Below are 25,418 nucleotides of genomic sequence, written 5' to 3' on the forward strand. Positions count from 1 at the left end.
TCATATTAGACTTTTTCCCGATATTATTTCGTATTCTTCTATAATGACCGCAAAGTTACCCTACAATACCAATGTTTATAATTATTGATGCATGGTAAATGTTCACACATGAACACGCATATTGATAAGATCCATCTGTAAGGTATTAAATCTCTGCAGCAGTGCACTGCACTGTGTCTATCTATAAGTACAACCGCCACTTGGGACTATGTAAAATACAAGGAACCCGAAATATGACCTCCTGCGAGCCGTATGGGTTTATTAAAGATATGTGCTATCGGGGTGACTGTGTGCTCCCTTATCGCACTTAGAGTATTTTCCACGATCGGGAACTGTCCGATGCGTGGGTCTAAAGCTAAGATCAAAAATGTACATTCTCATGGTTGTCAGTTTCTTACAAAAACTCAGCAAATAAAGACTTCTTAATTGGATGCTCTTTCATGTTGGTCCTTCGACCGCTCTGCAACTTTCCCCCCTGTGGTAAGAGGTTCAGAATTTTAAACCAGCACCTTAAAATATTAAGGCTGTAAAATAAATATCTGTTGTTTCCCCCCTCCCGTGGTAAGGAACAGAGAATGAATGAAAGAGTCTTTTATGTTTTAAAATGAAGCACCATTTAGTCTTGACATAGCTAAAGGTAGCAGTGATACCATTTGAATATATGGTTAGGCGTACTGAGGCGTTTTTTAAAAAAAACATCAGTAGTGAATATGCTTGAAAGGAAGAAATATAAAAGTGCATTAAAATCAAATATAAAATTTGATTGAGAAAAAAAAAAAATATATATATATTGTGAGGAGTCGTCTGACTCCCCACCAATACTGGCGGCGGCATTAACAACAGCCCTAACACCGGCCACCCGCGCCAGCAACGACGGCAACAACAACAGCCTTAACACCGGCCATCCGCGCCGGCAACGACGTCAACAACACCGGCCAGAACAACGGCCACGTCATCAACAGCGACGTCAGCAACAGCGGCCAGCGGCCTCAACACCGGCCCGAGGAGCGGCCACAAGAACAGCTCGCTCTCGCAGTCAACAACAACGACGGCCGCCACGTCATCAACAGTGACGTCATTAACGCCGGCCACAACAAACAGCCAGAACAGCGGCCAACAGCAGCGGCAATAGCAACGGCCAGCGCGACCAGCGAAAACAATAGCTCGCGCCCGTTGCCAGCAACAACAACCGCAGCTACGTCATCAACAGCGACAGCGGCAGCGCGCATCAGCAGCTCTCAAAGCCAACAACAACGGCGGTCAGGAGCCGGCAGCGACAACAGCAGCAGCCGACAGCAATAACAACTGCCGTCAACGTTCATGGAGAGCCGCCGCAGCGAGCAGCGAAAACAAAAACAAACCGGCAAACGCCCCAAATAGTTCTCGCTTTGTAAACTAAGTTTTTGTAGATAACTTTGTATAATACTTTAATCACTTCTCACTCTGTAAATATAAGCTTTTTATATATAATCATTTTTTCCTATTTCTGTATCAAATAAGCTATGTATATTTAATCAGCCAATTCATAATATAGTCATTTATAAGCTGTACAAAAGTTAAGCATATACAAGAGTTTGTAGTTATCTTTGGTTCCCCGTTCTCACATCTCTAGATCCCGCACACACACACACACACACGTCTACACGCGGAGAGCAGAGAGAGAGCTATTCACCACGAACAAGTGGCCACGGAGTTAGCGCCGTATGAGAGAAACGGAGAGCGAGCATACGATCGAGCGCAAAGCAACCCCCGAAAATTGGCACGCGCCAACGGGAGAGAGCGAGAGGGAAGCTGATGCACCGAAATGCAAGAGCAATGGAAAGTTACCAGCGCGGCCGAAAATTTGGCAAAGCCGCATGGCTGGTTTTACTTTTGCGGAGGCGACGAAAACGGATAGACGTGCGAGCGGTCGACGTAGTTCTTTTTCAACGAAGCCAAACGGGAGTGTTTTCACGCGACGGAGTTTTCTGCGACCAACGAGTGTAGAAAAGTGTATATTGACAGTGACAATTTCTTTTATACCCGAGACCAGCCAGGAGGTGGTGCTCGAAGTGCCCAGTGACCGTGACGGCAGCCAGTGGAGTGCGGAGAAGTTTTCTCGACGGCCAAGGAGGCATTTTTTTTGGAAACGGAGAAGGCGAGGACGTGGCGGAAGCAGCAGCCACCGACAGACGTGTGTGTGTGCGGAAAAAACGGTGACGGGTGAGTGCATCGGGAGAACCGCATTCTGGCCAGCGAGTACATGTGTAAATAGAAATTTCTCCTCGGCCAAGATGCGGTTTTCACTAGAGTAGGCTAGGAAATAACGCCCCAAAACTTAACCTCAAATCCCTGAAAAGAAAAACTTGTGCAAATAAATAATGAAAAATTAAGATTTTATTTAAATTACAAACGAGAAACAAAAAAATCTATTAAATAAAAATGGAGACTAAAATTTTAATTAAATAAACTCGTATATATTTACACTTCGATTTAAAACTAAAACTCCCCTCGCTGTCGCCCAGTTAATTGCCCTGACCTACGCCAACTGGTTGTCAAACGAGACATGCAGGAAAAAAGGGGTGGACCCAACTTTCGCTAAAACTTCACTGAAATTGATAAATTAAAATATTTCGCTCCTCGCCGTTTCTCCTCGTAGTAAAATCAGTTGGGAATTTAATAAGGAAATATTTTATTACAAAGTCAAAGTCCGGCGAAAAGGGTGGACCTTATCTTCGCGGAAAATGTATTCCGGCAAATTAAATTAAATATTTCTCCGGATATTAAGCGCTGTGTGATGGCCATGCGTTTGCGGTGAGGGGAAATTTCCGGCATCGTTTTCCGGAGAACGGCTGAGTTTTCGCCTACACTGGGAGAAATGAAACTCCAAACTTTGCTTATAAAAATTAAAGTAAATTTTATCTAAATATATTTTTGCTTTCTCGTGGCGAGCATAACTCCTGACCACACTTCCGAGAGGCCGTACGCTGCCAACACTGAGAAAAATAAACGCAGAGAAATTTAAATGAGGGAAATTAAATAAATTCCAGAAAAGCTCTTTTAGATATAATTTCGGGTCCACATCGAGTCCAGCTCGTAGGGGACGACCCCAACTCACGTTGGCCATGACCCACGTAGAATATTTTCCCAAAAATGCCTAGATTTTAGGCCATAAACTCTGCCCTAGAAGCGGTGGTCCCCATAATCGACCCCCCTCTCGGTCTCCTTATAGCGTCTGCTATGGGCCCGACCCAAAACGCGCTCCGCCGAGTATTTCGCTCTATTGCAGAGACCGAATCGGCCATTTTCCTGGCTGCGTATCCCGGTAACTGACAACTACCATCTCATGTCAGTTTGCCGTCCGTCAAAACACTTTGTCCCACATCTTTATAAATTTTTTCTGATAAAGAGGACCTTGGACGTGACTGAGACTTACCCCAGCCGTCGAACTTCCTTACACAATGGCGCCCGAGCAGGGACATGGGGTTTACAAATTTTAGACGTCGAAAATATGGCCTAAAGACCCATTCGGATACGGCAAGTTCGAAAAATTTTCGGTTCCGCCACTTAGAGAAAATTTTCTAAGTCGGAACGTATGGAGAGTCGGATGTCGAGGGACACCGAAATTTCTAGGGCAGAAAACTACGTGAATATATATATATATCGATAAGAATATATACCGGGCATTCTATATAACCTCAAAATCGAGAAACTTTGAATTTTCGAGAGGCACATGGCAAAAATCGGGAGAACTTAACCAAAAAGTATACCCACTCTAATAAACTCGTGGCACACGCAGCGAAAAAGTTTATATCCCAACCGCGAAAAGATCATAACCTAAAACGAGAGGTTATCAGATCACGTGACTAAGGAAAAAACCCACACGTGAAGAAACACACGTGAGCCAAGAAAACGAAACGAGCAGAGAAAAGGGAAAAGAGAGAGAGAGAGCGAAAAGACCTCTAGGTAGCCAAGTCAGGTTGCGAGAATTTCAAAAGCACGAGGCAGGGAAAAGCTAATACAAATTCCCCACAGCGCAGCGATTTTGTTTTCACCCTTCACTCTCATCGTCGTCTCCCTCACACCAGCAGCGATCGAGTACAGCCAGCAGCCAACGCATCGGTGGGTCTCTTCTCTTTTCAACCGTCGTCGAGTCAACACGGACAGTCGCATTTTTCCAACGGAAATAAAAAGCCATCGTCGTACCAATTTTACCAAGTCGCGATCACCGTCGAATAAAATTTAAAAGCATCGTGGAATAAAACTTTGAATCACCGTCGAATTAAATTTACATCGCCGTCGAATTATTTAACTCATCGTCGTGGAAATTCTACAAGCTTGCAGCGTCGTCGAATAAATTTAATCCCCGTCGAGGAGAGCTGCCGAATTAAATCGCCGTTTTACATCGAATTCGAGTTTAACCTAGTTGCACGTGGGCATTGAGTGATTTTTTCTGTGTGGAAAATAAAAATCAAATATTTCACTGAAGTTTAATCAACTCAAACATCGCAGACCCTCGCCTGAAATATTTCTCTCGACCCATCGAAATTTTTCTCGTTGTTTGCCATTTGACTAACCATTTCACAGCATTATGGGCGCACGTTGGATTTCGTATCTGCGGAAGCGGGAATTGGAGGCGATTTTGAAGGAGTTTTCCTTGGAAGCAACCGGAACCGTGGAGGAAATGCGGAGCCGGCTGGCTGCTTTCAACAATCGAGATGATCACGTGCTGGAAGTCACCGAACGACTACAGGAATGTGAGGCGGAAATCAACGCCACTCTAACGGATAGGAAACAGCGATCGCCGAGTCCACACCCACACCCACCGGGTCCCGTGCAACTGCAAGTACCAGCCCTGGAGGGCAGAGCTACCGCCGACGTGGAGACCCTCCCGGCCAGGCGAGAGATTCTTCCAAAGAAGGCGGAGATGTCAGCAGCCACACTGTCGGAGAAACTCAAGGACTGGGGGATTACTTTCGATGGCACCACGGATCCCATCACCTTCATCCAGCATCTCGAGGAGCGGGCAACCGCCTACGAGGTCGACGTGGAGAAGATGCCGCAGGCCATCCCTGGTCTTTTGACGGACACGGCCGAACACTGGTTCCGGACGAGCCAGCTGCTAGGAGAATCATGGACGAAGTTCAAAAAGGCGTTTTTGGATTTCTTCTTGCCGCCGAGGTATTTCCAGCGACTCGAGGATGAGATCCGCACTAGGGATCAGCGTCGAGGGGAGACGTTCAAGCAATATCTCGTCAACATCAGACTGTTGATGCACCGAGCGGGATACAACGCGGAACAGGAGTTGGAGCGCATCTACGAGAACCTCCAACCGGAGTACCAGATGTACGCCAGGAGGCACGACTTTTCTACATTGGAGCAACTCACCAGTTTGGCGGCCAATTTCGAGGTCACCCGGGACCGGGGCACTGGAAGCCATGCCAGGATGGTAGCCGAACCACAACCCGCGCCAAGGAGGAGCGGGTACGAGCCACCAGCAGGTCAACAAAATTTCTCGCGAACAGCCGGGCGACCATCCATCCCAGCTACGGTTCCCCCACAGGGTCCTCGAGTAGGGAATCTGTCAACAATCACTAATTTCAGGTTTGCTTGTAGGAATTGCGTTCAAGAAGGCCATCAGCAGGCAACGTGCCGCAACCCCAGAGTCCTTTTCTGCTGGGACTGTGGGCGTCGGGGAATACGCACAGTCGAGTGTTGCAGACGCACACAGCCGGGAAACGAGAGGAGTCTTCGCCCACTCGGGGAGCGGACGGATACTGCCTTCAGGAATCCCCGGAATTAGGAGAGATATTACAGGTGCAGGCTAGTCGGATCATCGCGCAGGTGCAGATCGAGGGGCAGAAGTTCAGCGCGACTATAGATACCGGAGCCAGTAGGAGCTTTGTGAGTGAACGAGTGGTTCAACTCGTAGGGACAGCACATAACGTACGGTCGGTACGCACTCACGTCAGCCTGGCCGAAGGCTCCCGCAAAGAGATCACAACGTCTCTAGTCGCCAAAGTCCAGCTGGACCAACGTAGGGTAACTTTTCCTCTGCTAGTTCTGCCTTCGATCATCGAAGACGTGCTCTTAGGCATGGACTTCCTCTGTGGCGTATCTGCCATTATCCAATGCGGCCGCGCATCACTGCAGCTGAGCCCTTTCTTGTTAACCAGCCCCACCTATAACTTAGCCACGCCGTCGGTTTTGACATGGACTTCCTCTGTGGCGTATCTGCCATTATCCAATGCGGCCGCGCATCACTGCAGCTGAGCCCTTTCTTGTTAACCAGCCCCACCTATAACTTAGCCACGCCGTCGGTTTTGACAAACGCGTTCACTCCGAAAACAACAGACCCCATCGAAGCCGTAGAATCCACGCCAGCCAACAGCGAGACAGAGCATGAGACGCAAGATACCCCGACCAGTAGCACTTTAGGGCCTCGTGATGACAACGCCGTGCGAAACAATCCGTTTCGACGAAGACAAGCCACCAGGCCAGTGGAGCCAGCAGTGGAACCCGTAGCGGAAAGGCGAGCCCCTTCACCAGCCATCCCAGAGCCTAGATCTGACGCTGGAGGCGCGCTAGCTGTCATCACCGAAAACACGGAGCACGCAGACTTGGCGCCATGGGTGAACCAGTTTCTACAGGAGGAATTGCCTAAATTCGACGGATTGACAGGAGTGTCGAATATCGCGGAGCACACGACCACGATGCGGGATGACAAGCCCATCAAACAGAGATACTTTCCGAAGAATCCCGCGATGCAGAGGATTATTGATGAGCAGATCGACGAGCTGCTGCGCAACGACTGTATAGAGCCTTCACGGAGTCCCCACAGTGCCCCGATCGTACTCGTGGGCAAGAAGTCTGGAGAGATGCGACTTTGCGTGGATTTTCGGCAATTAAATGCTCATTCTATTCCAGACGCATACCCGCTACCCAGGATAGCACACATCTTGGAACGCCTGCGCCATGCCAAATACATATCGCCGCTCGATCTGAAGAGCGGATATTGGCAAATCCCTGTAGCCGAGTCTAGCCGCGAATGCACTGCCTTTACAGTCCCCGGGAGGGGTCTGTACCACTGGAAAGTGATGCCGTTTGGCCTCCACTCAGCACCAGCCACATTCCAGCGGGCGCTCGACAGCGTCATAGGACCGGACATGGAGCCCAACGCGTTTGCGTACTTGGATGATATCATCATCATCGGACGCACTCTGGAAGAGCATGTACAGCATCTGCAGGAAGTATTCCGACGGCTACGAAAGGCGAACCTTCGCCTCAACGCAAAGAAGTGCAGCTTCTTTAAGCGCAGCCTGGTATACTTGGGACATGTTATTAGCGAGGAGGGAATACATACGGATCCCGAGAAGATCTCAGCAGTACGGCAACTGAGTCCACCGACCACGTGCAAGGAGCTTAGGAGATGTTTGGGTATCGCATCTTGGTATCGGCGATTCGTACCAAACTTTGCTAGCGTCGTGCAGCCCATGTCTCTACTGCTCAAGAAGGGCAAGAAGTGGCAATGGGAGAAGGAGCAACAGGATGCGTTCGAAGACCTGAAGAGCAAACTGACGGAGGCGCCGGTTCTTGCCTGCCCGGATTTTAACGAGAAGTTCGTGTTACAAACGGATGCCAGCGACATCGGCCTCGGAGCAGTGCTAACACAGACAATCCAGGGAGAAGAACGAGTCATCGCCTTCGCCAGCAGACGCCTCATCGCTCGGAAAACTACTCCGCTACGGAAAAGGAGTGTCTGGCTATCATATGGGCCATCAGGAAGCTCAGATGTTACTTGGAAGGATACCGATTTGAAGTGATAACTGATCACCTCGCTCTGAAGTGGCTCAACTCGATTGAGAATCCCACCGGCCGTGTAGCGCGCTGGGCGCTAGAACTCCAGCAGTACCAGTTTGATGTCACCTATAGACGCGGGAGCCAGTACGTCGTCGCTGACGCACTTTCTCGACAGCCTTTGGAGGTACTGCAGATGATCCAGGAGGATAAGCCGGAGAGTACATGGTACCAGCGGATGGTGAAGCTTGTTCAGGACAGGCCTGAGGATTACCCGGACTACGTGTACGAGAACCAGCAGCTATATAGACACATCGGATCACGACCCGATGACGAAGACTCCGTGCCATGGAAACTGTGTGTGGCCAAGGAACACCGGCAGCGAGTACTGGCGGAATGCCATGACCAGCCCACGGCAGGACACCTCGGAATCAGGAAGACAACCGCCCGGATCACCCAGAGATACTACTGGCCGGGCCTCTTTCGCGATATTTCCAGGTATGTTCGCAGGTGCGACACTTGTCAGCGGTTCAAAGTAAGTCAAGCCAAGCCAGCGGGGAAAATGTTCACCAGGCAGGTGAGTGAGCCATTCGATACTGTCTGCGCCGATTTTATTGGGCCTCTTCCGCGATCAAAAGGTGGGAATACAATGTTGCTCGTGTTTTTCGACGCGTTCTCGAAGTGGGTCGAGCTGGTCCCACTTAGAAAAGCCACCTCAGCACATCTCGAAAAATCCTTTAGGGAGAGGATCTTAAATCACTTCGGAGTCCCTCGCACTTTTGTCTGTGACAATGGGACACAGTCTAATGACATTTCAAAATATAACAGAGAGTACATGTCGTTGTAAAGCGAACATAAAACGCGAAAAGGATCGTGTGCCTCGAAATTAGTTTTACAAATATCCAAAGCTATAGGCCGAAAGTAACGTGATGGCCTAGAAGGAACTGAAAAGCGTATTTGCTTAAGAAGATTACTAGAAAAAATATATCCATTTATTAATTTGTGCAGGAACATCACGAGTCGTTCGTTCAAATCCTTTTGTAAGCAGGCAGGGATGGAGATCCAGTACACAGCGCCATACACCCCGCAGCAGAACCCGACATTGAGGGCCAATCGAACCATTAAAACAATGGTCGCCCAGTATATCGAGGACAAGCAGACGACTTGGGACGAACTCCTGCCCGAATTGAACCTGGCGATAAATAGCAGCGTCTCAGACTCAACCGGATTTAGTCCGGCGTTCATCGTTCAAGGCCGAGAGCCACGACTCCCAGGAGCCTTGTATGATGAAGTGACTCCAGGGCCAAGTCAAGAGCCACATTCACCGGAAGCGAAGGCGGAATTGCTACGGGATATTTTCAAGGTGGTTCGAGAGAACACGCAACGGGCATCGTTGGAACAGCGCAAGTATTATGATCTCAGACGACGTTCATGGAGGCCAACCATAGGATCACTGGACTTTGTAAAGCAGCATCATTTATCCAAGGTGGCGGATAACTTTGCCGCCAAACTCGCTCCCAAATATGAAGGCCCGTACAAAGTAATCAAATTCTTTTCTCCCACCATAGTGCGCTTGCAGCATCTTCACAGCCGGCAACGTCGAACAGCAGCCCTTGGAGACTTGAAGGAAGCAGTCAACGAGCCAGAAACACAGAATCTGGTGCCCAGCCGACTGGACCACGCAGAAGACACACAGACGACGGAACAAGTTTAGCGATCGAGGAGCGCTAAACTCGTGAGCAGAGGAGTCGCAGCAGCCGCAGAGACCCAGCAGACAAGGATACCCGCGGACGGCGGGAGAACACACGGCGATAGCCACGCAGCAGCAGCCCCGGAAGTCCGTATGAAGACGGCACAATAGCAAATAAACTTGCTCAAATAAAGCCGACGAGCGACGCTCGATCGGGCCGAGGCGAGAGCCACCTAGGAACACTGATACAGGAGCCAATAATTGAGTCAGTGGGGCCACTTGCTGGAGGGTGCGCCTTCCCAACGTCCCACTTTCCCTAGTGGAAACTCAACGCTCCCAGTGCCATCGCAGCGAACCTTTTGCCCTAATTACTAATTTTCCTTCAAACCTTAGTTAGTAATAGTCACAACCACGAGCTAATAAACCTTTGTTTTTCTCCCTCTACAGAAACCATGGCGTCGGACAATCCGAGCCGTTTGTGGCGCGCGGTAACATCCGCCGCGGCCACCGTGGAAGTCTCCCGCACGGATGACGTGGTGCTGGGATATCCAGCCGAGGGAGAGCCGAGCCCCGGGAAGACCGGACCCCAGGCGGGAGTCCTGCCCGAGGACATCGATTGGGAGGCATTCAGCGAGGCGATGGAGTACGCCGACGAGATTCTAGCGGGCCGTAGATCGCTGCCCGATCTCCATCGAGCAGTCAGCCACGCCGGCGCAGCCGCGGCGGTGCCCAACCGGGTGCCAGTCGCACGTCGCCGGGTGGTGTTCGCGTCGGCCGTGGGGACCCCGAGGTCGCCGACACCCGAGGAGAACCACCACGGTCGACCGGACGGGAGCAGCGACAGCAACGACGTAGTCGCCACAGGCCCTCGCAGCAAGGGCAGCGACGGGGGCACAGCCGACGACGACGGCAGCCAGGAGGACGACGATGTGATTCCCATCCGAGCGAGACACCGGCGGGCCAGCAGCATGTCGGACTTCGACGCGGCCGACGTTGCCCGACGCACCACCCGATCACTGGATGGTGCAGTACGACGAGGACTGCCGCGCCAAGGCCCGCCTCGCGCGAGCTGAGCAGCGCAACCGCCCCACACCGGTGCCGATCACGGGTCCGTCTACCACCTCCGCAGCCGAGGAGAAGGAGGAGTACCCCACCGCCGATCAGGATTGGGTCCTGCCGCCGCGACACTGGCGTATCCGGATCCCGGGAGGACGGATCCCACGCTCGGTGGTCGAGCGAGTTCAACCGCAGGAGGCCGCGAACAGGCGGGTGAACAGGAAGTTCCTGTTCTACGCGGGCACCGTGGAGTTCAGGGTCCATTTCAGCAAGGCGAACCTGATCACCGTCTCGCAGCGACCCCGAAGTAAGGGGAGGATGTGAGGAGTCGTCTGACTCCCCACCAATACTGGCGGCGGCATTAACAACAGCCCTAACACCGGCCACCCGCGCCAGCAACGACGGCAACAACAACAGCCTTAACACCGGCCATCCGCGCCGGCAACGACGTCAACAACGCCGGCCAGAACAACGGCCACGTCATCAACAGCGACGTCAGCAACAGCGGCCAGCGGCCTCAACACCGGCCCGAGGAGCGGCCACAAGAACAGCTCGCTCTCGCAGTCAACAACAACGACGGCCGCCACGTCATCAACAGTGACGTCATTAACGCCGGCCACAACAAACAGCCAGAACAGCGGCCAACAGCAGCGGCAATAGCAACGGCCAGCGCGACCAGCGAAAACAATAGCACGCGCCCGTTGCCAGCAACAACAACCGCAGCTACGTCATCAACAGCGACAGCGGCAGCGCGCATCAGCAGCTCTCAAAGCCAACAACAACGGCGGTCAGGAGCCGGCAGCGACAACAGCAGCAGCCGACAGCAATAACAACTGCCGTCAACGCTCATGGAGAGCCGCCGCAGCGAGCAGCGAAAACAAAAACAAACCGGCAAACGCCCCAAATAGTTCTCGCTTTGTAAACTAAGTTTTTGTAGATAACTTTGTATAATACTTTAATCACTTCTCACTCTGTAAATATAAGCTTTTTATATATAATCATTTTTTCCTATTTCTGTATCAAATAAGCTATGTGTATTTAATCAGCCAATTCATAATATAGTCATTTATAAGCTGTACAAAAGTTAAGCATATACAAGAGTTTGTAGTTATCTTTGGTTCCCCGTTCTCACATCTCTAGATCCCGCACACACACACACACACACATCTACACGCGGAGAGCAGAGAGAGAGCTATTCACCACGAACAAGTGGCCACGGAGTTAGCGCCGTATGAGAGAAACGGAGAGCGAGCATACGATCGAGCGCAAAGCAACCCCCGAAAATTGGCACGCGCCAACGGGACAGAGCGAGAGGGAAGCTGATGCACCGAAATGCAAGAGCAATGGAAAGTTACCAGCGCGGCCGAAAATTTGGCAAAGCCGCATGGCTGATTTTACTTTTGCGGAGGCGACGAAAACGGATAGACGTGCGAGCGGTCGACGTAGTTCTTTTTCAACGAAGCCAAACGGGAGTGTTTTCACGCGACGGAGTTTTCTGCGACCAACGAGTGTAGAAAAGTGAATATTGACAGTGACAATTTCTTTTATACCCGAGACCAGCCAGGAGGTGGTGCTCGAAGTGCCCAGTGACCGTGACGGCAGCCAGTGGAGTGCGGAGAAGTTTTCTCGACGGCCAAGGAGGCATTTTTTTGGAAACGGAGAAGGCGAGGACGTGGCGGAAGCAGCAGCCACCGACAGACGTGTGTGTGTGCGGAAAAAAACGGAGACGGGTGAGTGCATCGGGAGAACCGCATTCTGGCCAGCGAGTACATGTGTAAATAGAAATTTCTCGGTGGCCAAGATGCGGTTTTCACTAGAGTAGGCTAGGAAATAACGCCCCAAAACTTAACCTCAAATCCCTGAAAAGAAAAACTTGTGCAGATAAATAATGAAAAATTAAGATTTTATTTAAATTACAAACGAGAAACAAAAAAATCTATTAAATAAAAATGGAGACTAAAAATTTAATTAAATAAACTCGTATATATTTACACTTCGATTTAAAACTAAAACTCCCCTCGCTGTCGCCCAGTTAATTGCCCTGACCTACGCCAACTGGTTGTCAAACGAGACATGCAGGAAAAAAGGGGTGGACCCAACTTTCGCTAAAACTTCACTGAAATTGATAAATTAAAATATTTCGCTCCTCGCCGTTTCTCCTCGTAGTAAAATCAGTTGGGAATTTAATAAGGAAATATTTTATTACAAAGTCAAAGTCCGGCGAAAAGGGTGGACCTTATCTTCGCGGAAAATGTATTCCGGCAAATTAAATTAAATATTTCTCCGGATATTTAGCGCTGTGTGATGGCCATTCGTTTGCGGTGAGGGGAAATTTCCGGCATCGTTTTGCGGAGAACGGCTGAGTTTTCGCCTACACTGGGAGAAATGAAACTCCAAACTTTGCTTATAAAAATTAAAGTAAATTTTATCTAAATATATTTTTGCTTTCTCGTGGCGAGCATAACTCCTGACCACACTTCCGAGAGGCCGTACGCTGCCCACACTGAGAAAAATAAACGCAGAGAAATTTAAATGAGGGAAATTAAATAAATTCCAGAAAAGCTCTTTTAGATATAATTTCGGGTCCAAATCGAGTCCAGCTCGTAGGGGACGACCCCAACTCACGTTGGCCATGACCCACGTAGAATATTTTCCCAAAAATGCCTAGATTTTAGGCCATAAACTCTGCCCTAGGAAGCGGTGGTCCCCATAATCGAACCCCCTCTCGGTCTCCTTATAGCGTCTGCTATGGGCCCGACCCAAAACGCGCTCCGCCGAGTATTTCGCTCTATTGGAGAGACCGAATCGGCCATTTTCCTGGCTGCGTATCCCGGTAACTGACAACTACCATCTCATGTCAGTTTGCCGTCCGTCAAAACACTTTGTCCCACATCTTTATAAATTTTTTCTGATAAAGAGGACCTTGGACGTGACTGAGACTTACCCCAGCCGTCGAAATTCCTTAAAATATATATATATATATATATATACCAAAATCTAACTCCCAGTGCTCGACGAAAATAAAGGAAAAATTGGGGCAGTGCTCAACGTACTACGACGGCTCAACTAACTACGGCGGCAGCAACTAAAGCAGCAAAAATCATCGTAAGAAACAACGGCGGCAGCGACTACAGCGGCAGTGACTACAGCGGCAGTGACTACAGCGGCAGCGATAACAGCGGCAGCGACTACAGCGGCAGCGACTACAGCGGCAGCGACCACAGCAGCAGCGACGATATAGGCGGCATCTAAAAATAAGCCTACAACTGACTACTACTGACGAATAGATAAGTCACACTTTTATTATATACATATTAGAATTATAAGTTAAAAAAAAAAGAAGAATTTTAATATATATATTAAAAAAAGAAAAAAAAAAGGTTGTCCGAAAAATATAAAGATAAGATTTGAAGCCTGCTGAAAAGGCAGTCGGAGATAAATAAGGTCTGTGGGGAAATCCTAGATGGAGATATAACAAAATATTCAAGTCAGGAAATAAACTATGTAAATGAGTTGGAGAGAGAAGCTCAATCCACTCACAAAATGCTAGTTAGATAAGGCCCCATAGACCACTGATGGAGGGGGGCGGCTTTAAGCTGAAATGCACTCGAAATAAGAACACGTAGAACTTTTCGGGCCGGGCAACCCTGGGTCGGAACGAGCCTTGCCGTGGCTTAGGGGCGAAGCCACGGTCGACCTTACTTCAATGCCCCAAACCCCTCGGGCCAGCCGCGCTCGCCCTGTCGAGCAACGCGGGCGTTTATGAACACGAATTCAACCAAAAAATCCGCTTCGGACCTCGTGGGGGAGGTAAAACCCCAACAACCGGCGACTGAGAGTGAATTGGACGAGGAGGAGCTACTGCGCTCAGATGATGAGACTCTGGCTCCGTCCATTTCAGAGGGAAGTGCTAAGACCAGCACACCTCAAGCGATACAACCATCGACAAGCAAAGCAGCGGCAAGCCAAGCCAAAGCGATGGGCGAACACGGGAAGTCAAAACCGTGGACCAACCAGAAACGAAAGGCGCAAGGAAGCAAGGCCCATTTCATCCTCGCCAAAATAGCAAGGAATGAAAAGGAGGGCAAAGCCGATCCGCGCGACCTAGCAGACAAAACTAGGTACCTCGCAGTGATCGAGGAGTCTGAGCGATACGAAAAGGAGCACCCAGAAACGCTTTTGCCTCCCCAAACAAAGCGCAACCGCTCACAAGAAGTGAGCGAGAGCGCTCCGAAGAGAGCCAAAGACGCGAAGGGCGCCCCAAGACCGACCACCTTTGTCAAAACGGCGAAAAAATTCAGCGAGGTGGCCCGAGAGAGCCTCGCTATGGCACTTGTTGATGAGCTCAACGACGATGGGCGCCTTCTGATGAAGAAATGGGAGGAGGTCGAGACCCAGTTGGCAGAGATGGTGACTGACAAACTACTGTCCGAGCCAACGGGTCAGTCACCCTCCTTTGACTCCTCGGACATGGTTAGGGGGCACCGGGTGATCAGGTGCGACGATGAGTTCTCGCGGGACTTCCGGGCGGATTGCGTTGCCAGACTAGGCAAGGCATGGAAGGGGATTAGCATTAAGCTGGTCCCCGCCAGGGACATCCCAAGGAGACCCAGAGCTCGCATCTGGTTACCCAAGGGGCTGTCTAGCCATGAAAGGGTGCTCAAGACTCTGCGAGCGATGAACAAGGGAGTCGATATGGAGGACCGGGCCATTCTCAAAGCTGAACGTGAAATAAAGTCCAGCCAGCCATACCTCTTCTTGATCAACCAGCGCTGCCTAGAACAGCTGAAGGCAGCAGAAAACAAAGTCCGGTACGGCATCAGGAAAGCCAAGGTGAAGGTCTTCCTAGACGAACCGGACGATATTCTGGAAGACGAAGTCGAAGACGCCAATAAGCTGCTGGACGATTTGGCGATCGACGACAGCACCCCCAACACCACCCCAATCTAATGCCGACGGTCGTTCAGATAAACCTGAAGCGCAGCTCCCACGCTTCAGCTAATCTGGGGGTCCTCCTCCGTGAGAAGGACATCGACATCGGCCTGATACAAGAGCCATGGACAAGAGACGGACGAATCTCTGGCATGGTTATAAAGGGATACACAACATTATACACAAACTCGACAGGTAGGCCGAGGGCGGGTATAATCATTAAAAACAACCTTAATGCTCTTCTCTACACCAATACCCATAGAAGGAGCCTTTAAAAACGTAAATGCGGATTCCATCCTGAGCTCCCTCAACGGTATAGGAGTAGAAGGAGGCATCATGACATGGATTGGCGCAATGCTGACGAGCAGGAGGATAACAGCCGAACTGAGTGGCACTCATCACACAAGATTTGTGAAGAGGGGCACACCTCAAGAGGGAGTCCTGTCCCCACTGCTCTGGCTGATAAACATGGACGACATACTAAGGACACTAAATAGCGAAGGAGTAGAGTAGACGCAGACGACGTAGTCCTACTCACTTCAGGACCATTCCCCGACGTCATCAGCGAACTAATGACAAGGGCACTCACGAAACTCAATGCATGGGCAAAAGCCTGCGGATTGGGCATAAATCCAAGTAAAACGGAACTAATGCTCTTCACCAGGAGAACTAAGGTCCCAAGATTCACAAAGCCAAAGATAGATGGCATAGAACTAGAGATATCACAGCAGGCAAAGTATCTGGGAGTGATACTAGATGCGAAACTCTCATGGAAACAAAACATCAACGAGAGAGTCAAGAAAGCAAGCATAGCATTCTATTCTTGCAGGAAGATGTTCGGAAAGAACTAGGGCATCCACCCCAGGATAATAATATGGCTTTACACAGCGGTGGTAAGACCCATACTCACATACGGAGCACTAGTATGGTGGCCAGCATTAACCAGGGCATACAACGTCCAGAAGCTAACAAGATACAGAGATCGGCATGCGCAGGAGCCACGGGAGCACTGAGATCATGCCTCGCAGCGGCGCTGAACGCCATCCTGAACATAATACCGATAGAGCATTTCATCAGGAACACTGCAGCACAATGTGCGGTACGACTTAAGGCTAGTCAAAGCTGGAAAGACTACCACACAGGACACTGCAGGATTCTGAACGAGATAAACTATCGGAAGACAGTAGACACAGACTACATGACAACCGAACTGCGATTCGGTAACACATACACCACTATATACCCTACAAGGGAAGACTGGAAGAGAGGGAGAGTAACCGAACCGGATGAGGTATCACTCTACACCGACGGCTCAAAGATGAGCGGCGGGGTAGGGGCCGGAATCTACGCCGAAAGCTGGAAGGTGGAGGAATACTTCCACCTCCCAGAGTCAGCGACGGTTTTCCAGGCGGAGGTTCTCGCGATACTGAAAGCTGCCGAACTTTCGCTAGACCGAGGCCTTCGGAATACCACGGTGATCAAATCCCTCGCACAAGCACAGACGACTTCAAAACTAGTGGCCAAATGTAAAGGGGTACTAAACAGACTCGCAGAGGACAACAGGGTACAAATAGCCTGGGTACCCGGACACAATGACATAGACGGAAACGAGAAAGCAGACGAGCTGGCCAGAAAAGGGTCAGAAGAACACTCAGCAACAACAGACATCCAGATCTCCCTGAACTCAGTCCAGACGGAAATTCACGACCATTTCAAACAACTAGCCAGCAAGGAATGGTCGACGAAGGCAGAGCACAGAAGATCGAAACTATGCTGGCCAGAATTCAATAAGAAGCTAACCGCAGAATTGATATCCAAGAGCAAAAAGGACATCAGGAGGGTAACAGCAACCATCACCGGCCACTGGCCAGTAGGCACGCAAGCCTGTAAGATGGGTCTACCCTACAACACACAATGCAGAAGCTGCAAAGAACCAAGCAAGCAGGAGACACCAGAGCACCTGTTGTGCCACTGCCCGGCACTCAACAGACAAAGAGCACGACACTTCGGAGCACACCAACTCGGGTCATTAGGGGAAGTGGGACGGCAGCCAGTAGCGGCCATCCTAGCTTACCTGAATGACACGGGCTGGTACTAAGAAGGGCGCAGACAACAGCAAATCGAGGGTGTGGAACAAAACGGAGCTCAGCTCTACTTGGAGGCGGCCAGGGCTGCCTCACCACTTATACCTACCTACCTACCTTTCGGGATTTTACGCGACGTGCGTCGGATGTTTTTATTGAATAAGGAGTAAACTGGAACTAAATACAAAGCAGAAAATAATGCTAGGGAGAGCGGACTAGAAGTTCTATGGACTGGAAGTCCGAAGGAAGAGGGAGAGAAAAGGAGAGCGTACGGGATCACACGCCTCCCGAAATTAAACGCCCCCCCCCCCCTTGCGAGGATACGCAGCAAAAGTACCAGGAAGGATTATCTCTGGAAAGCGTAGGATAACGCTGAGCATTCGTTGGTATGCAGAAGAGTGTGGTGATCCTGTCCACACGACTGGCATCGGTCGTTACTTCGACAAGTTCCTTTGGAAAGGTGTTGGCCAGGCAGTTGACGCAGTATTGCTTTTCAATGACTGCCTGGAGCCGCTTCTCAGCGCTAAGGTGAAGAAACCGTTGGCATTTCCGAAGAGGATGGCAGACTCGGCATTGGTAGGATAAAATACCTCGGGAACATCTGCTCTTGCTGTCGTCGTACGGAACCCAGTAATTGGAGGAATCGGCAGAAGTGGTCACTCGTGTGGAGAACGAGGAAATCCTTTGGATGGGTGCAGGAATTTGTTGTGCGTCATCACGAGGATTCGGAACACTGGATGAAGTGTTGCTTGGATGCAACAATGTGTGATGCCGACCGTGACAAGTAAGACAGTTGTGGGCGCTTGTGCAATTACGGAGTGGATGACCGCTTGCAAAGCAATTTAAGTACAACTGCTTTTTCTCAATGATTGAAGTACGATCTTCTATCGTCATTTGGAGAAAGCGTGGACATTTACGCACTGTATGGTTCTCTGCAGAACACAAATCGCATCTTTTGCATAAGTGAACAATCCGCGTACTAAAGGATTGTAGTACTCGTGGCGACTGGTTGAAGATATTCGGTTTAGATGAACGGAGGCATATCGTAGGAGGCTGGAGAGAATCGATGGTTTCCAGAGTTTTATGGCGCTCAGTAAGGAAATAATCGAGTTCTAGCCACGACGGAATATCGGTTTTATTTGTTAAGGATTGCTCCCATAATTAAAGCGTTAGCTTTGGAAGCTTCGTGGAGCACAAATAAACCAAGAGGCAATCCCAATTATCCATAAAAAGGCCGGACAGAGCTAGGGATGTGAGGCAATTTTGAATTGTATTTTGCAGCTCCTTCAAGGCTGCCGAGGATTCGCGTTCAATGAACTGCATATTTAATAATTTTTTCAGTTGGCTGTTTACCAACGCGCGTTTATTTTCGAAACGCTCAGATAGGTTGTTCCATGCTGAGCGGAAACCGTCGTTGGTGAGTGGCGAATTGGATACTATGGAATGAGCTTCACCACTAGTCTTGGCATTTAAATAGAACAACTTATCTACAGGGGTCAGCGTAGGATTGTCGATATAGACCGCTGTGAAAAGGTCTCGGAAAGTCGGCCAGCGAAGATAATCGCCCGAGAAAACGACGAAAAGGAATTTTGGGGCGTAGGAGGTTGGACTGAAGCTGCTTTAGCAGAGATTGTATCGATCTGTTCCACGAACTTGGCGGCACACCGTTCATAAATGAAATAAGTGTCGTCGTATTTTGCCTTCAGAGCAGGCAAGGTGTCTGCCGCGCCCTCTAAACCAACTGAAATTAGCTCTGAACAAGCTTCGTACTCTGTCTCGACCTTATCCCACAGCGCTCGGACTTGGTCGAGATGGATTTGACAAGTGTACTTGGATGGAGTGGGTGCTGCTGGATTGCAGACTCTAGAGTCGAAGTGCCTCAGACGGTCAGAAATCAAAGTAAATTTGTTCAAAATAGTAGAAGTCATTTTGGATATTTTTTTTTTACAAAAATTTAATATAAATTCATATTACGGATTTATTTATGGGTAGAAGCTGTAATAATTATTTTGTGAAAAATTTAATTTTTCCCTTTGGAATTTAAAACGGAAATATGCAAATTAATACAATAATTCCGATCAGCAGAGAATAATATACGGTCACACTAATGCGGATACGGAAGCGCACTTGGATTTCTAACTCAATTCGTTAGTTGGAATTTTAATATAAAATAATTTACAAATTATTTTATTTATCTGGACTTATGTGATTGACCGGTGCTGTATTTTGGAACCAATACGTGTGTGTGTCTATTTGTGCACTTGCCGTATGCAAGTGCAAAATAGCGTAGATAACGAGAGGCGGAAAAAATTGCCAAATATTGGAGCGTCGAATTGCAGACGATTATGTATGTATGTACAATATGTATATTTAATTAGGTGAAGCTCAGGATAGAGCAAGGGAGAGTAAATAAATTAAATAACAAATGAAGTTGGCGCTGCAGTGCATATATTTAAATAAATTTATAATCGTAGTAGCTGCGGACAGTAATTGAAATATGTTAGGTTATATATTTATATATTTGTTGTAAATACAAGGTGCGTTCCAAAGTAAACAGGACTTTTAAAAATTAGACAGAACAAATAGTTTTTTCGGCAAAATAAATTTATTTTATTCAAAATAGTCTCCTTCTGCTTTAATACAGAGTTTTGCACGGTCCAAAAGCATGTCGAACGAGTGTTTTAGCTCGTTGCCCGGTATGGCCGCCAGTATGCCGGTGCAAGACCTTTGAATGGCCTGTACGTCTGCATAACGCTTTCCTTTCACCAACAAATGCATTTTTCCGAAAAGGTAGAAGTCGCACGGTGCCATATCAGGTGAATACGGGGAGTGGTTGATGGTTAAAATGTGATTTTTCGTCAAATAGTCGGACACAAGCGGAGCAATTTTTGGACGTTAGTCAATTTATGCGGAACAAACCGTGCACACACCTTTTGTAAGGCCAAATGTTCGGTCAAAATGCGATAAATCGATGTTTTGGAGATGTTCAATTCTATTTCCATATATTTCAATGATGATTTCGGCTGATTTTTTATGAATTCTCGCACAATTTCGATGGAATTTTCGGTGATCACGGATTTTGGTTGGTCCACATGTTCATCGTCATTTATGTCCTCATTAAAACTTTGAAAACGTTCAAACCCCTCGTGCACTCTGCCACGGGATAGGCAATCGTCGCCATAAATTTGTTTTATCAATTGAAACGTTTCGGTAAAAGTTTTACCAATTTTAAAACATTAAGGCTCTTTGTTCGAAGCTCATTTTCGCACCGATGACAAAAACATACTGACACTTAAAACGCAATAACCTCACTTCCAATAGATGAAATGTCATGAAATTTGTACTGGAAGTCGATAAAGGATAGCAGATTCTAACGCACCAGTTGACATATAGATGGCGCCACTAGAGGGTGCTAGATTAAAAAAGTCCTGTTTACTTGAAGGAAAGGAATGAAGTGGACTGTATTTGTAGTTTTTCTTTTTGTTTTAATTTTTTGTTATAAATATGTGGATATCTCAGAAGTTGAGGAAGTAGTAGGAGATCAGTAGTGTGGACTGTAATGGAAATATATGTACGTATGTACATATATAAATGTAAATAAATGCAAGCGGAACACAGCGAACATAAAGGAATTTAGAACAATTCGGAACTGAAAGTTTCACTGTGGCTTATGCATTTATTTAAACAAACACTTTCGGAATTTCGAAACCCGTAGATCTTGCATAGAACTTATTTGGATATAATTTCTCGAATTGGGGAAATGTCAATGTTGACAGCGATTGTAGTCTTATGGAGTGGACTGTATTGAATATGTATGTAAAATGTAAATAAATGCTAGCGGGAACACAGTTAACGAAAAGGAATTGAGAACTATTGGAATTGAATTCTCACTGTGGCTATTGCATTTATTTAAACACACAATTTGGATTTCGGCACAGAAATTTGAAACAAATATAGAACATTTGGAAACCGAATTATTTTGGGCTTTTTGGAAGTTATTATGCTGCCGTAGTGTCGGATTAATCGGACTTGGATTTAGACAATAATCATACAGAGAAGTTAAGACGAATTGAGTTTTGCAAAACCTAACTGATGACCGGCAGCAATAATGTAATGGACTTATCTGGTGCGGTGTTAAAGCCACCGGAGCTGCTAGTGCAGGCGACGAAAAAATCCGGCTCTGATGGACCAAATGTTGGAGGGGGGCGGCTTTAGGCTGAAATGCACTCGAAATTAGAACACGTAGGACTTTCGGTTTGTTGCGCGACGTGCCTCGGAGGTCTTTATTGTAGTAGGAGTTAATTGGTACTAACTATACAAAGGAAACTAAAGCTAGGGAGAGCGGATTGGAAGCTCTTTGGACTGGAAGTCCGGATGAAGAGGGAGAGAAAAGTAGTGCGTACGGGATCACACTGCCTCACCACGAATATTTCATTAAAAAGAGGTAAGACCAAAATTTGATGCATTTCGAATGATTCGATAAAAGATCACGAAGTCAGTGACTAAAGGTCAAGGTAGTCAAGAGGATCACAAGCATCCGTTATTAGAGGAGAACATTCAAAAACTAAGGGATTACCTTGAGGAAACATAGATTGAGATACAGAGCCAGAAACGCGAAACCTTGCGTATAAGAAAAAAAAAAAATTTCCTCTGGCAAAATATTTTCGACCGCAAAAATAAAGTGGGAGCATGTAGCTTAAACTTGGAGTCAGCGCTGAATGAGTTAGAATTTGACGTTCAAAATATTTCATTGGAGATAAATGAACAATTAAAGGAGAGGGTCGTAGAAAAATTTGAGGGTACTTACACCACCCCAGAACTACTGACCCTACCAAAAAGTTAGGATTCCACCATTTGGCGGTGATCCCAAAGAGTGGGACATATTTCATGAATTATTTATGGAATTAATCTATTCTAGGCAAAGCCTTAGCACTTCCCTAAAATTTAACTATTTGAAATCAGCCTTAAAAGGTGAAGCAAGAAACGTTGTAGCCCATCTTTTAATATGTACAGCGGAAAATTATGAGGCCGCTTGGGACCTTCCAATCAAGCGGTACGAAAATAAGAGAAAAATATTCTCTGACCAACTAAATCGCCTAATGGATTTGTCAATGTTGAATATTGATTCCGCTAGGCAAATTAAATTCTTTATCGACACAATGAATGAAGCGATACACATTTTCAAACTGAAGGCCTGAAAAACCCCAAATAAATGAGAAGTCTTCATCAGTTGAGTTTTTGTAAGAAACTGGTTTATTTCATTCCAATCCTAGCTTATATAGCTAACATGAGAATGTACATTTAGATATTAGTTCTAGACCCACGCATCGGACAGTTCCCGATCGTGGGAAATATTTTAAGTGAGATAAGGGTGCACACAGGCACGTATCTTGAACAAACCCAGACCGCTCACAGGAGGTCATATTTCGGGTTTCTTGTATTACACAGGCCCAAGTGGCGGGTTTACTTAAAGATAGACAAGTACAGTGCGCTGCGGCAGAGATTTATTTAATGCTTAACAGATGCATCTTATCTATATTTGTGTTCATGCGTGAACAAGGCCAATCTGTCCGATGAAGTTGGTGTGTTATTTGCTCACATTGTGCTCCGAAAATGTAATACACAGACTCTTCAGTTATATGAGAGTCATATTAAAAAAACGAAAGACATCCAGTAATTGCCGGATGTAATGGAATTTTTAGAGCAGCGCCTGAGTTCCACTGTTCTGTATAGGAAGAACAACCTCTTAATAGAAATTTTAATTTTTCAAAAAGTTTTTCCAAAAATGTTTATGTTTCGAAAAGAAATAAATTTTCAAACGAATTGAAGTGCCACATCTGCAAAATGATAGGACATATTGTAACGCAGTGCCACAAATTTAAGGGTATGAATCTCACAGAACGACTAGAAGTCGTAAAAAAGTACAAATGTGTACAAGGTGCCTTAAGCATTCTGACAGGAGAAGATGTACCAGCGAAAATTTATGTTCGCTGTGTAATAGAGGGCATCATTCAATGCTGCATATTGCATATTTCCAAAAAAGATAAAATGTCAACACCTGCGTGACTTCCACTCAGGCGTTGCTTGCGACAGCAAGAATTAAAATAAAATCGGCAAATGGCGATTTTATAAAATTAAGAGCTCTGATAGATAGTAGATCCCAAAGCACTATCATATCAGAGGAGGCAGCACAAATTTTAAAGCTGCCACGAATAAAATCTAAAACAGAAATTAGTGGGATTTCGTTTTCTGATACATGTGTGTCAAAACATAAAATTAAAGTAATTATCGACGACCCTACATCGAAAAAGGAATTAATAAACGAGGCAAGAATATTGCCAAAATTACTGAAAGCCCTACCTATAAATAAAATAAGTATAGATAAATCAAAATGGCAAAACTTTACATTAGCTGACCCGGACTTTAATAATCCAGGTCGAGTTGATGTAATTATTGGAGCGGATTTATATACGCATATCATGAAGAGAGGTTTGGCAAAAATTGATGGATTATTAGGTCAGAATACAAAGTTTGGGTGGATTGTCTCTGGGAGAACTAAGTCCAAGGGCACTCAGTCAATAGGAAAATATAATTTTTTTAAAAAAATTGGAGCAAAAGTTCAAAAATAGAAGTAAATGGAAAAGGGATATGCCCCATATAGAAAAGGGTTAAGTGTGCAAATGTGAGAATTTGATAAGCTAAAATCCTACACCTTACTGGCCCTTGGTAGAATGTTCACACATGAACATGAAATTATGTTTGTATTTGAATTGTATTTGTTGGAGGGGGGGCGGCTTTAACCTGAAATGCACTCGAAATAAGAACACATAGACTTTACGGGGTTTTACGCGAGGTGCGTGGGGATGTTTATTTATTCGTAGTTAAGTCGATACTAAATACAAAGAAGAAATTAAAGCTAGGGAGAGCAGATTGGAAGCTCTAGGGACTGGAAGTCCGGAGGAAGAGGGAGAGAAAAGGCGAGTGTACGGGATCACACTGCCTCCCGAAATTAAACGCCTTTTGTGACGTTTAACGCACAATGGAACAAATAAATAAATAAATAGAGATAAGAACAAGAATAAATAAATAGAAATAAGAACAAGAATAAATAAATAGAAATAAGAATAAGAACAAACACATGGAGTCACAAAATACAAATTGTTTAGGTCAGCGGCCCATTGTGCGCCGCTGCGCGCTGAGCTGACGGAGCTTTTTCCCTCTCGCCCCTTTAATGCGCTCACACCACCTGCACACTCCGGAGAGCGGGCCTCGGGTGCATTCCGAACACCATGGTCAGCTGCTGCCGATTTTTAGCCGCTCACTGCAGCCAGCTTCTCTGGCCTCTTTTTCTATGCTTAGAGTTAGTTACATGTATGCAGCCGAATAAAGCTGATCGTCAACGATTGAATTGCCTCCACGACGCCCCCGACTTTTCTTCTCTTCTGGGCCCTTTTTTGGTCTCTGCGCCGGTGGAATTTACTTTTCAAGGATCTTCAGTGGAAGGATCGCCCCCCTACTAATCAGTTGGTCCTTCGAGCCGGATACGGATATTCTTCCGCAACACAGCCAGCAGTTCCAGTGATTTCTTCCGCGCAAGATAATTACGAGCCTCCTATATCTCCCTCTCTCTGCCGGTCTTCAGCAGTGGTCCGAACATTCAATTTCGTTCACACTGCTGCAAGATAATTTGTCCTTTCAACTCCAGATCCGAGTTTTTCCGACACAACGGTAGTTTGAGTAAAAATCCATTTCTCCCTAATTCCATCGTCAATTTTTTTTCTCCAATCCGTCTCCGTTTTGTGTGATCGCCATATTGCCTGCCGTTTTTTTTTTTTGTTCTTTCGCTTCTCCGCTCCACTTGCCAACGGTCAAGGCATATG

The 25,418-nt window shown here is 47.1% G+C and overlaps 1 protein-coding gene and 1 long non-coding RNA gene across 3 annotated transcripts in view; one reads left to right on the plus strand and one right to left on the minus strand.

Annotated features, from left to right (window-relative positions):
* LOC138928932 (uncharacterized) overlaps nt 1-25,418 on the minus strand; it is a 274,995-nt gene that overhangs the window by 140,688 nt on the left and 108,889 nt on the right. The window lies entirely within an intron of this gene.
* Nucleotides 835-11,500, plus strand: LOC138928940 (uncharacterized). Its single transcript, XM_070287284.1, has 2 exons — nt 835-2,202; nt 9,914-11,500. Exons 1-2 carry the CDS (start codon nt 1,704-1,706, stop codon nt 10,537-10,539), a joined length of 1,125 nt encoding a protein of 374 aa, XP_070143385.1. The 5' UTR covers nt 835-1,703; the 3' UTR covers nt 10,540-11,500.

Source organism: Drosophila kikkawai, chromosome 3R (genome assembly GCF_030179895.1).
Source record: "Drosophila kikkawai strain 14028-0561.14 chromosome 3R, DkikHiC1v2, whole genome shotgun sequence".
In the NCBI taxonomy this organism is placed as follows: domain Eukaryota; kingdom Metazoa; phylum Arthropoda; class Insecta; order Diptera; family Drosophilidae; genus Drosophila; species Drosophila kikkawai.